This window comes from Tursiops truncatus, chromosome 3 (assembly GCF_011762595.2).
Source record: "Tursiops truncatus isolate mTurTru1 chromosome 3, mTurTru1.mat.Y, whole genome shotgun sequence".
Classification (NCBI taxonomy): domain Eukaryota; kingdom Metazoa; phylum Chordata; class Mammalia; order Artiodactyla; family Delphinidae; genus Tursiops; species Tursiops truncatus.
Window position 1 is genome coordinate 104356625 of NC_047036.1, and position 15768 is coordinate 104372392.

The 15768-nt window shown below is 40.7% G+C and overlaps 1 protein-coding gene and 1 pseudogene across 1 annotated transcript; both read left to right on the forward strand.

Moving 5' to 3' along the window:
• Positions 1 to 599: 599 nt before the first annotated feature.
• On the forward strand, positions 600 to 4614 carry SPMIP10 (sperm microtubule inner protein 10). The gene is made up of 3 exons (XM_004320456.4): positions 600 to 819; positions 1400 to 1508; positions 4317 to 4614. The coding sequence occupies exons 1-3, from the start codon at positions 734 to 736 to the stop codon at positions 4524 to 4526; spliced, it is 405 nt and encodes a 134-aa protein (XP_004320504.2). The 5' UTR covers positions 600 to 733; the 3' UTR covers positions 4527 to 4614.
• Positions 4615 to 9867: 5253 nt separating this feature from the next.
• On the forward strand, positions 9868 to 10304 carry LOC101339475 (large ribosomal subunit protein uL24-like; annotated as a pseudogene).
• The last annotated feature ends 5464 nt before the right edge of the window (positions 10305 to 15768 follow it).

Consider the following 15768-nt stretch of genomic DNA (forward strand, 5'->3'; position numbering starts at 1 on the left):
TACTCTTCTCTAAACCTTTCTGACTATCCAGATCTAGAAAGTTCTCTCCAGACTGTTGCCAGATGTGTATTCAGTTAATACTCTCACCAAGGCAGTGTACATTGCAGTCATTCTTCCTGCTCAGCCTAACATTTTTCCTCCTTCTGGCTAGGAGTATTAGCAGTAATAACCCTCCATGTCTCTGGCCTAGTAATTTAGGTGCTCATCCTCACTCATAACCTTTCTTTATTAAAATGAGTTTTGTTACCTAAAATACTCTGCGATATAACTCAAATCTTAGGAGATAAAATGGGTTGGATTGGTTTGGGTTTAGGCAAGTTTGATTTACACCTTGAAGTGTGTCTAAGTAATGGTGAAACAAATGGGACACATATCAACCACGTGCAGTATGTAAAGAGGAAAATCAGCTAAGGGTAAATAGTGTTAATTTGAAGTGATTATTTGTGAATAATAATTCTTTAGTCCAGTATATTTTCTAGTATCTGTCAAATTTGTAATATATCTGCAAGCATCCTTATTTTTTAAGTGTTCGTGATAAGAATGATGGTGTATTCAAGGTGTACTAAAACACCGAAAATAGCTCTAAGTGCCACACTCTTAACTTCTAAAGTAACTGCGATGGGTTGCTATGAAATTAGCAAAACACTGTTAGATCTGAGGCAGCAATGACATCATAATTAGACTAGTAGACTAGTGAAGTTCTAGATGAGAATTCCTGTCACTACTGGCAGTGATGGCTTCAGGCAAAGACACTTGTCTTATCTTACCTAAACTCACCAACAACTGTTCTAATGAGAATTCATCTAAGCCTGCTAATAAGTGAGGATTTAAGGGTTCTGGGTTTTGGGGTGGTTTCTTTGTTTGTTTTTTGTTTCTTTGTCTTCAATCTGGGAGCTACATAGATGAGGACGCTAATTCTGTGCTTCCCCTTGGCATCTATGTAGAAAGCTTTATGTTCCAGAACAAAACAATGTGTGTGCAGAGAAAGCAAGTCTGACCTGAGTGTAGGGCATGTACTAAATTCAGAAGCTAAATTCGTTACTGGTTTTTGTGAGTGGCCAGTGATTCCTTTAGGTAATGAGTAGGCCTGAGGTAGGTCATGGTGTGCTGTCTTCCCCCATAAAGTCAGGCCAAAATGAACATCATGAGCAAATTGTAAAGGACAGCGTGCAGTTAGAGCTACAGATACCCAGGCCAGACTCTTGATCTTGGTGATACTTGGGGATTTAATGGCTTGGTTATCTACTAGGTGAGCCTCAAACAGTGACACAGCTCTGTGCTGCATCTGCGAGGGTCCAAACCTCACAGACACAGCTGCTTCCATTCCGTAAAATGAAGCTAAAATAATTGAATTTAGCTCACAATATATCCTTTCTTCTTGCTTTTTCCTAATCTTCAGGTGTGGTGAGATTCATTTGCCACGGTTTTCATTAAAGCATGGGATGATCCCAAGACGTTATGTAATGCCTTGGAAACAGAACATGAAATTCAGGAATGTGAATCTGAAGGTATTTTCCTATAGGTATTTATAATAAAAAACCTATACTATTTAATATATCTGTGAATAGACATATATAACTCTACAAAAGCTGCTTTGAAATTTATTTTTCATTTTTTCAGCTTTATTGAGGAATAATAGACAAATATGATTGTGTACCTTTAAAGTATACAACGTGATGCTTTGCTATACATTGTGGAGTGATTACCAAGATCAAGATAACACATTCATCACTTTACATTGTTGACTCTTTTTTTCTTGCAGTGAGAATGCTTCAGGTCTACTCTCAGCAGCTTTCAAGTATATAATACCGTATTATTAACTATAGTCACTGTGCTGAACATTAGACCGTTAGAACTTATTCTTCTTAAAACTGAAAATTTGTACCCTTTGTCTCATTTCTTCCTTCTCCCAGGCCCCGACAACCACCATTCTGTTCTGACAAAAACTATTTGATGCGCCTTCACATAAACTTGCAAACAAAAGTTAAATAGCAATATCTATTCAAATAACCCAATTACAAACTTAAAATAGATAAACCAAAAGATTTCATAAATATGTGTCTACCTTTTTCTCTACATAATGGCAACTCACAGCTGTTAAGTTCATCAGAAGTAGGCGCCATTAACATTAAAGCTACCGTACAGAGCATGTATTTTTTTTTAATTGAAGTATAGTTGATTTACAGTGTGTTAATTTCTGCTGTACAGCAAAGTGATTCAGTTATACATATATATATGTATATTTTATATTCTTTTCCATTGTGGTTTATCACAGGATATTGAATATAGTTCCCTGTGCTATACGGTAGGACCGTGTTTATCAATTCTATATATAATAGTTTGTATCTGCTAACCCCAAACTCCCAATCCAACTCTCCCCCATCCACCCTCCCCCTTGACAACCACAAGTCTGTTCTTTACAGAGCGTGTATTTTTACAGTTGTACTGCACACTCAGGTTGAGAGCTATGGGAACACTTCGGCTAGATTTACAGATAAGACTCCTTGCTCACTCAATGCTCTGATTCAGTAGTCAATAGTTTCAAAACATTTTCCAAATTCAGATTGATTGACCATTCACTTGTGAAAAGGTAAGTTGTTTCTTTAAAGGAGATTATAATATTTTGTAAGAATCAGTAAGAAGAGATTTCATGTTAGGATTCCTAGGAAGAAATGTGTTTATATAACTAATTTCCAAATTTCTAAAGGATAAGCAATTAATGTTGAATAAGAATGTACTTTGTGAAGACAGAGATATTACAAAATATGAATATTATATGATATACAAAATACAAAAATATGGCTCAATTATTTTCTTATAAAATGCATACATACAGTATAATAAATGAGGCTGCCATTTGCCTTGAGATGATTATTTTATATGTATTTTTATCTGATATTTTGAAAACAAATATGAAACTAAGGAAATCACGATTCAAATACCAGACTTAAACATCAAATTTGTATGGTTATTAAGACTTTCTAATATCTTAATATTGGGCTGTATTTCATGTAACTTAGTGGCTTATCAAGTCATTTTCAATGTCCTAAGTAGCTTTAGCATGGTGACAATATTAGTACTGACTTTATATTTTTCATTTACTAGAACTATCGGGTATAAACTTAGAGTTGAAGTCAATAATGAAGAACTGTTTTGAATGCATCAAAGCATTTCTGTTAGTCTTGCCCTTACTCTTTAGAGCTATAAGTCAGCATAATTCTTTCATTGTTATTTCACTTCTCCAATTTAGTTGACAGTGTTCCTAACAACTTAAAAAATATAATTAGCGACTGGTGTATGGAATATTCTACCATACAGAGTAAAAGTGAAAATTAAATGAGAATTACAGTGAAGTGAATGTGCACTGAATAAATGCTAGCTATGCTTTCTTTTCATTTTACCATTTTTCCTGATGATATAGCTCTTTAACAACATAAAAACAAGAACACAGCATAGGAGAGAGGGAGCGGCACCCCAAGACCAGGCCAGACTGCTGTTCGGCAGTATCAAAGAATCAGAAATAGATGTACAACTAAGAGAATCTTAAGTAGCTGTTATCTATCCAGCAGCAGGGTGCAGCAGCAGCTGCATACTGTGTAGCTCTTTTACTTAGTAGTTGGCGAAAGTTTTTTCATTCACATAGAATGTTTTATTCAACACTCAAAGAATCCTTTAATAATTCCCATTTTATGTTTGAGGAAACTGAGTCTCACGGTAGGTAAATGACTTGTACAAGAACACAAAACTAGTGAAGTTAAAAGTCAGTGATCTGACTCCAAGTTTATAGTCTGCAGCCCACACCACTGGCTCTTCCTGTTGATCGGAAGACACAAGTGAGAGAGCACTGCTTTTGAAAAAGGGATATTGCTCTGCCCACTAGACCTTCCTTCTCAACAGGAACAGTTAGAAAAACTATTGGGCAACTTCCATCTCAATCTAATAAAGTGGGTTTTTTAAAAATTAATTAATTTATTTTTCTCTGCATTGGGTCCTCATCGTCGCACGAGGGTCCTCTCCATTTGCAGCAAGTGAATGGGGGCCACTCTTTGCTGTGGTGCGTGGGCTTCTCATTGCGGTGGCTTCTCTTGTTGCGGAGCGCGGGCCTCAGCAGTTGTGGCACGCGGGCTCTAGAGCGCAGGCTCAGTAGTTGTGGTGCACAGGGCCAGTTGCTCCGCGGCATGTGGGATCTTCCTGGACCAGGAATTGAACCCGTGTCCCCTGCATTGGCAGGCGGATTCTTAACCACTGCACCACCAGGGAAGTCCCTAATAAAGTGATTTTTGGTGTGATATACAGCATATTTTTTTTTCTTTTAGCATGCAGAAGCATGTGGGATCCATGCTGGCCCTTTGGAAGACTCTCTGTTTTTGAATCACAGTGAAAGGCTTTGCCATGGGGAAGATCGTAAAGTTGTCTTGAAGAAAATCCCACCAGAAATAAAAATTGCAGATATGCCTCTGCATTCACCTCTCTCCAAGTACCAAAGCACTGTGATTTCCCATGGCTTCAGGAGGCGACTGATCTGATGAAAGAAGAATAAAATGATAAAGTATTTCAGTCTCTCCCTCTCTCTCTCTCCCATAATGTTTAAGTCCTTGTACATTTGTATTTTGCCTATAGGTTCAATTTGTTCAAAGGCTATAAGTCAACTGCATACTCTTTAAATTATACTAGCTTAGAAAGGAAATAGGCTGTGAGAATATCTGAGATGACGTGGGGGAACAAGGAAAACTGTCTCACTGAAATTAATTTCACACCAAGTAGTTAAGAAACAGCAGACGGATCCAGTCCTACCATCTAACCTTACCACACTCCTCTACCTTTCTCTCCTTCTTATTCCACCCTTATTATTCATTCCCTCCAAAACTCAGTGTCAAGAAAGCCAAACTGAAATAGAGTTGCAGGATGTGGAATTATTTTTGCTTCTTTTCTGACTGCTCCAACACCCTTCCTTCCGCTCCACTACACCACACACACACCCCTAAGGCTATAGAGACCGGCAGCTAATCAGCATGGTTATTAGAAGTGTTAGTAGACAACTCTGTGATACATCATACAATTTTAGCTGAGACATATGTTTCCATATTGGTTCAGTGTATCCAAGTATCAATTTCCTATAGTGAAGGATTGATTCACATAACTTAAGACATAATAATCACTGTATGCAAAAATGATGCACCACTGTGGAAGACAGTATGGTGGTTTCTCAAACAATTACACTCAGAATTACCTTATGATCCAGCAATTTCACTTCTAGGCATATGCCCAGAAGAATTGAAAGCAGGGATTTGAACAGATATTTGTACACCAATGTTCATAGCAGCATTATTTATAATATCCAAATGGTGGAAACAAGTCAAATGTCCATCAACAGATGAATGGATTGTTGGGGAGGAAGAAATTTTCCTCTACCCTTCTAGGTTCTTCTGACTGGCTTAAGAATTGAATTGACATGAGACAGATTAACAGGAGAAAGTCAAACAAAAGTTAAATAACATGTATACATGGGAGAGGCCCAGGAAAACTGAGTAACTCACCCAAATGACTGAAACCCTCACTTTGTTTTTAAATTGTATTTATTTATTTATGGCTGCGTTGGGTTTTCCTTGCTGCGTGTGGGCTTTTCTCTGGTTGTGTGGTGAGCGGGGGCTACTGTTTGTTGCGGTGTGTGGGCTTCTCATTGCAATGGCTTCTCTTATTGCAGAGCAAGGGCTCTAGGAGCACGGGCTCAGTAGTTGTGACACACAGGCTCAGTAGTTGTGGAGCAGGGGCTTAGTTGCTCTGCAGCACGTGGGATCTTCCTGGACCAAGGCTCGAACCTGTCTCCCCTGCATTGGCAGGCGGATTCCCAACCACTGAGCCATCAGGGAAGTCCCTGAAACCCTCACTTTAAATACCACCTTCAGCTAAAGACAGAAGAGGATTTGGGAATAGTGATTTGGGACTTCAAAGGGAGGAAGGCAATTGACATGGAGATGGAAAAGTAAACGTTTGGTAAATGTTTTCTGAGCCTGCAGAGACAGTGGGACACAGGGTGGCCTGTGATCTCTAAGAGTTTCCCCCACCACATCTAGCTCATGTTCTTTGCAGACATCTCTGGTGATAGCTCTATTCCAGTAATCGGCCCTCTATCTAAATTCCTTTAGGCACTTAGGGGGAAGGTCAAAAATTCTTCCTGAGTCTTCTGGGCCTTGATTGTTTTCAGCTTGAAATAATCCACATGCCAGAGACATTTTAGGGTGGCAAATTTTGTTTCCCTACAGATAAACAAAATATGGTATATGAATGTAATGGAGTGGATTATTAGTCAGCCATAAAATGAAGTTCTGTTACATGTTCTAACATGGGGAACCTTGACAACAGGCTAAGTGAATAAATAAGACATAAAAAGACAAATATTGTGTGATTTCACTTATATGAGATACCTAGAGTAGTCAAATTCTTAGAGATAGAAAATAGAATGGTAGTTAGTTACCAAGGGCTACAGAAGAGGGGAGAATGGGGAGTTATCATTTAAAGGGTAAAGAGTTTCAGTTTGACATGAAAAGTTCTGTAGATGGATGGTTACACGACAGGGTGAATGTATTTAACGCCACTGAATTGTACACTCAAAAAGGGTAAAAATCATTAATTTTATGTCATATATATTTTACCAGAATTTCTTTTCTTAAAAAGACCATAGTGGGTCTAAGCTATGCTTCATTCAGCCAAGTGTTCATATCTGATAACAGCACCGAGGAAACTATTACAGAAAAAGATAGAGCTGTCCATCTAATAACAACTTAAAAATCAGCAAAGAAAGCATCAATAAATTATTAAGGAAGATAATTTAAGTGATACTGAACTGAAGCAGGGTCCACTTGACAATTTACTGACACTGGGTTGTGGTGAAGGAAAATACAGCATTTATTGTAGGCACCAAGCAAGGAGAATGGGCAGCTCATGCTCAAAAGAACCAAACTCCCCGATAGCTTTCAGGGAAAGGTTTTTAAAGGCAACATTCAGGGTGAGGGTTGCAGTGGGTATGACTTTCTTCTGATTGGTTGGTGGTTGTTAACAGGGTGGTGTTTCAGGAATCTTATTCACCAACCTGGTTCCAACCAGTATGGGGTCTCTATGCTTGTGGTCAGCATGTAGTCACCATCCTCAGCCTGGGTGGGAGTCTTTGTCCCTGCAGAACAACTCAAAGATATGTGTCAGATTGTTGTATATATCCCTTGAGGAGGAAGTAGGCCTCTGTTTTACTGCTGAACTATTGTTTCTTGACTGCTTTTCCTGTGTTTCTGCATTCCCTCACTTCCCTAATTAATAACTGCTTGTGCCTGCTCTTTGGAACTTTGGGAAGGCCTAGGAGACCAAAGCCTTTTTCTACAAACAAGAAATGGGAGACACAGAGGGGCTTTTGTACCTAGGAAGGCTCTGCAGGGTCCTGCTTGGTTTTAGCTTCAGGTCTTCTCAGCTTGTCTCTCCCAGTGTGGAACCACCACCTTATGATCTGGGACAAGGAGAATTAGGGCCCCAGTATTCTCAGAGCCTCTATGCCCAAGGCAGAGCTTCCATCCCATGAATTGGGGCTGAGCAGAAAAAAAAAGGAGTCCTCCACCTTTTGACCACACTTGCATAGAACTTAGCTTCAGAATCAGGTAGCCGGGGTCAGGATGAGAAATGCTGATATCCTGCCCTGCCTAGGAAGACAGCCCTCTACCTGGGATCTGTGGGGAGAGGAACCCTGTGCTCTTGGCTGCACCAGTCTGCAGTAGAGTTTCCACTATGGTGAGCTGGGAGGGGAGAGGGGAGAAGTGGGTCCTGGATCAAACACCTCAGGGTTCACTGAGCTTTAGGAGATTTCATTAAATAAATATTTCTTCATTTGCTGTATGCACCCAGGACCACATCCAGAGACTTTAAATGGCTGTCCTTTTGTAATTATTACTGATTTTTTTTTGGTAGTGAGTCTGAAGAGCTCCTCACATTGTCATGCTGGAAATGAAACTCTAGCCTTTTAAAAATTGTTCTAAGGAATCCCGTAGTCCTTTAGATCCAAGTTCTCAAGAGAACATAAAGCCCAGTCCGAAGAACTAGAAGAGATACTAGAATATATCTGTCTTGGACTTCCCTGGTACACAGTGCTTAAGAATTCGCCTGCCAATGCAGGGGACACAGGTTCGATCTCTGGTCCGGGAAGATCCCACATGCCGTGGAGCAACTAAGCCTGGGTGCCATAAGTACCGAGCTTGCGCAATAGAGCCCATGAGCCATAACTACTGAGCCTGCATGCCACAACTACTGAAATCCACGTACTAGAGCCCATGCTCTGCAACAAGAGAAGCCATCGCAATGAGAAGCCCGTGCGCCACAACGAAGAGTAGCCCCCACTCACCGCAACTAGAGAAAGCCTGCAGGCAGCAACGAAGACCCAACACAGCCAAAAATAAATAAGCAAATAAATTGAAAACAAAAACAAAACAAAAAGAATATATTTGTCTCCTCAACTGACAAGTACTAGAGCCTAAATAAAGGTATGTGAGGAAGAAAACTGTGAAATATAATTTATATAATTATGTCATTCTACCCACACTTCAGTCCAAACTTGAGAAATTGCCAGGAGGACAATTTATACATCTAATTTAAGAAAAAAAGAAAAAAGCAGTTCTGAATTTTAAAAGCTATTTAGGATAAATTGAAGATTTTTGCTTCCTGTAATTCCCTACTTTGCCTCTAAAATAGACCTGAGCCAACTAACCCACTTCTTCTCAAGAGTAAGCATTGACAGGACTATGTTCCTGTCAAGTATTTCTCCATTATTTTCTCTTCCATTGAAAACAAAAGAAAATTTGGCTGGTGGTGGGATAATTATCAGCAAGATCTTTAAGTTAAAATTCGAGATACTTCTCTGTGTTTATACCACTCAACTAGAATTTAAAATCCAAGGTGACACCTGAGGCTCAATTTCACAGCAATGAGGAATAGGAATGCTGCAGGACATCCTGAAGAGGTTCACCTCTCTATGAAGGGGTGCCTAGAACTGCAGAAGCTCATTTGAGTAGGGTCTTTGTACATCTCTAGGAATAAACTGAAAAAAAAACCCTTCAACAAAAGAGTTGCACTGAGCAATGTACAGTGCTTGGTTCTTGCCTCATGAAAACACCTGAGTATATTGTTCTCATCCAATTGTGCTAATTGTGAGGTCTGGCCCAGTGACAGTCTCCTCACCCTATGGTATCAATTATTCTGTCCTACTTAATTTTCTCTAATTTTGTGTGACCCCTAAGTTATGTCCCAGGAAGTGATTCTCTTTCAGATTATTCCTCATCTAATGTCACTCTCTTAAATGTAAATTCTAATTTGTACCTTTGGCTTCCTCCTTTCAAAACTCCCCATTCCACTGTGGTTTAGTTTAAAACTGTAAATTTCCTTGCAAGAGAGCAGATTATGATGCTGCATCTTGGCCCAGGTGGGTTAGTCCCAGTGACTGGGAAATCTCTGGGATTTCCAGGGTCAAAAATGCCAATGGATATATTTTTCACATACTGAGAATATAGGTGATCATATTTGGCCTTTACTGATTAGCTTCCGTCAGCCTGAGGGGCCACCAAGAGCAGGTGAATAGGTGTACCCCACACAGGGGCGTCTGGCAGAGAAGGTGAGCAGCGGCTAGAATGGAGCCAGCACTACACTCCCCAAGCTGTGTGCATCTCAGTGCATAACTGGGACCCCAGCAACATGGGGACCAGTACAAAAGTCTTCACTGAAACTTCTCTGGCTTTTATGCGATTTACCAATAAAAGCCTTGCTGTCAGAAAACATCTTTCTTCTTTTAAGAATGTGACCAAAACAGTGACCATTGCTGAAGTACCAGCAGCCAAGATGAAGTTCAATCCCTTTGTGGCTTCTGATCAAAGCAAGAACCAGAAAAGGCACATCAATGTACCTTCCCACATTCACAGGAAGATTATGTCTTCCCCCTCTTTCCAAAGAGCTGAGACAGAAGTACAGTATTCGATCCATGCGTATCCAAAAGAATGAGGAAGTTCAGATTACGCGAGGGCACTGCAAAGTGCAGCAAATTGGCAATGTAGCCCAGGCTTACGGGAAGAAGTATGTCACCTATACTGACTGAGTGCAGCGAGAGGAGGCTAATGGCACTGTCCATGTGGGCATTCACCCCAGCAAGGTGCTTGTCACTAGACTAAAACTGGACAAAGACCACAAAAAAGATCCTTGAACGTAAAGTCAAATCTCTCCAGGTAGGAAAGGAAAAGGGCAGACATAAGAAAGAAACAATTGAGAAGATGCAAGAATAAAGTAATCTATATAACTTTCATTAAAAACTGTTAAAATGAAAAAAAGGAGAATGTGGCAAAATGTGTGTGATAGAACACTAGATGAAAAGTCAAGGTGTACCCAGTGTGAATAAAAAGAATGCATATGACCAGAAAACAATGCTGGAAGCCAGTGCATCAAAATGTTTACAATATTAGTTTTGGATCGTGGAGTTATAAATGATTCTTAATTACATCCTCGTATCTTTGTAAATTACAGCAAACATGTATTTTTCTCCACATGTGTGGAAAGCACTCCTCTCTGTTCTGCTGTCAGAGTTTTATATCCAACATAACTATCAACTCTTCTATGAAACCTATCTCATATCCTATTTTCTCCTGTACCAGTTCTCTCCACCTTAACATTTTCCAAGTTGGTTCTCTGCCTAAGACTTCTCCTTCTTGACCAGAAGAGGTCTCTGCTGCATCACTCAAAAAAAGACAAAGCTTTCTTTCTTTTTTTTTTCTTTTTTTAAAATGTTTTGTTGGTTTGCGCTTTTTTAAAAAGGTAAAAATTCTTCAGTGCCTCTGAAACTAACAAAATTTTCAAAGAGAGCATTTTATCAACGAAGGGGAGCTTAAACCCTTTGGGTACCGTCATCAGTGCCTTGCATTTTACTGAGCCACAGAGCAATTTCATCTGATATGTAAAAATTTGAAAACTAAAAAAGAGAAAACAAGGGAGAACACATTTAAACAGGAAAACATATCTTTTCTAGGGACAAATTAAAAGCCATCAGTAAAGCACTTCCGAGAGCATGGACTTCAGTGAGCCTGACCTGGCTTTGAATTCTGACGTCACTACTAACTGTGTGGCTTCAAGCAGCTCCACGCACCATATTCCTCTCTCTCGGTTTGTCATCTGGAAAATGAGGCTACAGATAGCTCATTCATAGAGTTGTAAATAGTCTGTTAGGGAACAGAAAAGCGCTTAGCGTAACACTCAATAATGATGTTTAGATTCTTATTAGGCCTGTGGATAGACATATGGATTGGGTTGGGAGTTAAATTTTAGCCATACCATGGCTAACTCAGTTGCAAAGTAGCTTTTTCCCGAGAGGAAGAATATAGGAATAGCAGGAAATAGGAGATCCCCTCAAATGGGAAGAGGAACGCTTTTCATCAACCATCTTTGCTTCAAATATCACCACTAAGAAAAAAACCCAAAAATTCATATCTCTAATTTCTTTTAGGGGCTAGGCTAGAATTTCTGTTCCAAGCTGCATCTTTCAAATAATTGTCTCACCAGGAGCCTCACATTCATCAGATGAGCTCCTCATCTTCCCCACTCTTCTTTTCAGGCCCACTGTTTTCTCCTGACTTAACTATTTGTACAAGTTGTCTAACATTGGTAAATACCATCACCTAATAGCGTCCTATGTTCTGGGTGCTCTGGGTCTCAGAAATCACATTAGATCCCGTCTGCTCCCCTTTCCCCTTCCCCACAAAGCCATTCAATCATACCTGTTCCTTGTAGGTAGATGGTAGTATCTTTAAGAGCTGTCTCCTCTTTCATTGCCCGTGAAGAGCTACTCTCCTCCTTGAACCACATTTCTTACGGTTCTGAGATGGGGCCCCCAGATTTGCATTTTTAACAAGCTTCCAGGTGAGGCTTATGTGTGGACCACACTCTAAGTACTGTCAACATGTCTAGGAAGTGCCGCTATGCAAGAAGCATATATAGAACTTCCTTAAACATTGTAGTTTGTCCAAAGGTAATCAAAGCCACAGCCCATGTAGCTGATACAGATTAAAGAATTTGGATCACAGGTAAATGGTTTTCACCACCTATAAGCCGCTTTGGTGCTGCTGCTATTTCATCAATTCAGGCTGTTCCTTTTTATTGCTGAATATTATTTCATTGTATGAATGTACCACAATTTATTTATTTATTTATTTATTTATTGGCTGCATTGGGTTTTCGTTGCTGCGCAGGGGCTTTCTCTAGTTGCGGTGAGCGGGGGTTACTCTTGGTTGAGGTGAGCGGGCTTCTCATTGCGGTGGCTTCTCTTGTTGCGGAGCACGGGCTCTAGGCACGTGGGCTTCAGTAGTTGTGGCTCACGGGCTCAGTAGTTGTGGCTCACAGGCTCTAGAGCGCAGGTTCAATAGTTGTGACACACAGGCTTAGTTGCTCCACGGCATGTGGGATCTTCCTGGACCAGGGATCGAACCTGTGTCCCCTGCGTTGGCAGGTGGATTCTTAACCACTTCACCACCAGGGAAGTCCCCACAATTTGTTTATTCATTCACTCATTGAAGCTCATTTGCCTTTTGTGTTAGAGGTCCCCAAGACCACTTCCAGTTTCAATAATTCACTAGGAGGACACGCAAGACTCAGCATGCAGTCATACTCATGGCTATGATTTATTACAACAAATGGATATGTTACCAGATCAAACTTGGATCCACTTGCTGGCCAATCTACTGACAGGCCAATCTACTGACACTGGGTTGTGGTGAAGGAAAGTGCAGCGTTTACTGCAGGCCAACCAAAGAGTTCAGGCAGCTGGTGTTTAAAAGTCCCAAACTCCTTGAAGGCTTTCAGGGAAAGGTTTTTAAAGGCAGGGTGAGGGCCAGGGTCGTGGGGTGTGTGATCAGTTTGCTGACATTCTTCTGATTGTTTCATGGTGAGGCAACAGGGAGTCAACATCATCAACATTCTGGTTCCAACAAGTCTGGGGTCTACATGCTTGTGGGCAGCACACAGTTAACTTCTTCCACCTGGTGGAGGTTTCAGGCTCTGCAAAACAGCTCAAAGGACATGGCTCAGAATATTATCTATAGCCCTTGCCCTTGGTTTAATGGCTAAAATATTATTGTTTTTTCTTGCTTGACTCTTTTCCTTTCTTTCTGCATTTTCTCACTTCTCTGGTTAAATTTACTCTTTAGAATTTGGGGAAGGCCTAAGAGGCTAAAGTTTTTCTACAGACAAGAGGAAGGCAGGGGACATGTCGGGGTGGGCGGGTTCTGTTCTGGAAGGGCCCCCTAGGGTTCTTCTCCGTTACAGATACAGAGCAAAATCAGCAAAGGAAAAAGGCACATGAAGTCCAAGGGACAGAGAGCACTAATTTCCAAGAGTCCTCTCTCAGTGGGAGTCGAACAGGGCAGACAGACTTAATTCCCCCAACAATGAGCTGTGACAACTCTGTTTTTAATTTGATCAGGAAACGTAACTTGTTCATCCTTTGGTCTTTCTGGAGATTTAAGAGAATACTTTGCAGATACAGCAAGGTTCATTGTCATCCAGGTATTGCAAGACAAAAGTCATGTTTGCATTACAGTTTTCTCAAGCAATCGCAGGTGCATTTTATCCTAAGTGATTATTAGAAGATCAGTCCTCGACTGATGCTACCTTCCAGAAGAGAGCTAAGCTTTAGAGAGTCAACGAAGTCACGGTGGTTTCCAGGGGGATGCAGATCTGAGCGACGGGTACGATGTGAGCCAATGAGAGCTAGAAAGGACTTTCTACACACGGGAAAAGCATAAATAGAGGAGATGAGGAAGGGAAAAGCCACTGCATTTACAGAATGGTGAGAACATCCTGGGCAGAGAAAAGTTTCCTGGTGGGAAATAAAAGAAGGTAATCTTAGGAAAAGGGATCCAGCTTATCGAGGACTTTCAATCCCCAAATTAGTGATCGAAATAGATTACTATATAGAGAGTTATGTTAATGATCATGACAGAGTTTGAGAAAAATTAATCTGGCAACACTTCAAAGGATGGATTGGAGATTAAGCGATGAATAAACTTGTTTGAAAATAAACCCAGGTGAGAAGCCCCGATTAGGATCAAAGATACGTGGATGGGGAACAGAGGGCTCCCTCGAGACAGTTTATATTGGGGTGAATGAAGCACACGAGCAAGGCTTGAGCACATGGAAATAAGGTCAGCCTATCCTGGAGAGGAGTTTAGTTGCACTTGGTAAGTTACCTTTATAAATGAGGTCAGTAAGGCACTATAGAGCCTTTTTTTTTTTTTTTTTTGCTGAGGCTGCTTGTGGGATCTTAGTTCCCTGACCAGGGATTGAACCCCGGCCCTCGGCAGTGAAAGCACAGAGTCCTAACCACTGGACAGCCAGGGAATTACCTATTAGAGCCATTTTAACCTCCAAGAAAAGGTATAAAACACTTTCTACTAGAAAGACAGATGATAATGCAGAGGGGGAAAAAATCAATGTGTGGTATAGAAGTAGCAAGAGGTGCAGTGTTTTTTTTATCGTGAAGTATTTTAAGAAAGCCATTTAGTGCGACTAATCTGTTTTCCCTTTCAAAGGTAGTTCATTTCAGTATAGCCTAATTAGGAAGGAATAAATAAGGCACCCGAGGTCAAGATTGGACCTGCTTTGTTAACTTATAAAAATTCAAGAAAGCAGTAATATCTAAGAGCTCATACATTCATATCTGAGATCTGATACATTTGGAATGAGCTATGAGCTGATGTGGGACTGTATATATATATATATTTTTTTGTGGTACGTGGGCCTCTCACCGTTGCGGTCTCTCCCGTTGCGGAGCACAGGCTCCAGACGCACAGGCTCAGCGGCCATGGCTCACGGGCCCAGCCGCTCCGCTGCACGTGGGATCCTCCCGGACCGGGTCACAAACCCGCGTCCCCTGCATCAGCAGGCGGACTCCCAACCACTGCGCCACCAGGGAAGCCCAGGCTGTATATTTTTAACAAAAGCTGAAATGACATTTTTAAAAAATTTTATTTTATTGAAGTATAGTTGATTTACAATGTTGTGTTAATTTCTGCTATATAGCAAAGTGATTCAGTTATACATACATACACATCCTTTTTCATGTTCTTTTCCATTATGGTTTATCACAGGATATTGAATACAGTTCCCTGTGTTATACAGTAGAGCCTTGTTGTTTATCCATCCTCTATACAATAGTTTGCATCTGCTAACCCCAAGTTCCCAATCCATCCCACTCCCTCCCCGCTCCTCCTTGGCAACCACAAGTCTGTTCACTATGTCTGTGAGTCTGTTTCTGTTTTGTAAATAAGTTCATTTGTGTCATATTTTAGATTCCACATATAAGTGATATCATATGGTATTTGTCTTTCTTTTCCTGACTTTGCTTAGTATGATAATCTCTAGGTCCATCCATATTGCTGAAAATGGCATTTCATTCTTTTTTATGACTAAGTAGTAAGGAATAACATTTCTAATCATGCCACCAACTCAAATTTTCTCAGTGCAAAAACAACATTAACATGCTTTGAAGATGTACAGTGTCTTGAAGAAGTGGTAGAGTAAAAGCCAGCTGCTGCCCGTGTCATGCTGCTCTGTCAGATTCACAAGCTCAGTTTCTCCCTTCCTCTCCTCCTTCACCCCATTCCCCTGGCAATGGCCTTCCTTCTGCACTTCAAACATGCTAAGTTAGTCCCCATCTCAGAACTACCTGCAGTGTTCCTCCCAAGATTTTCCCGTGGCTGCCTC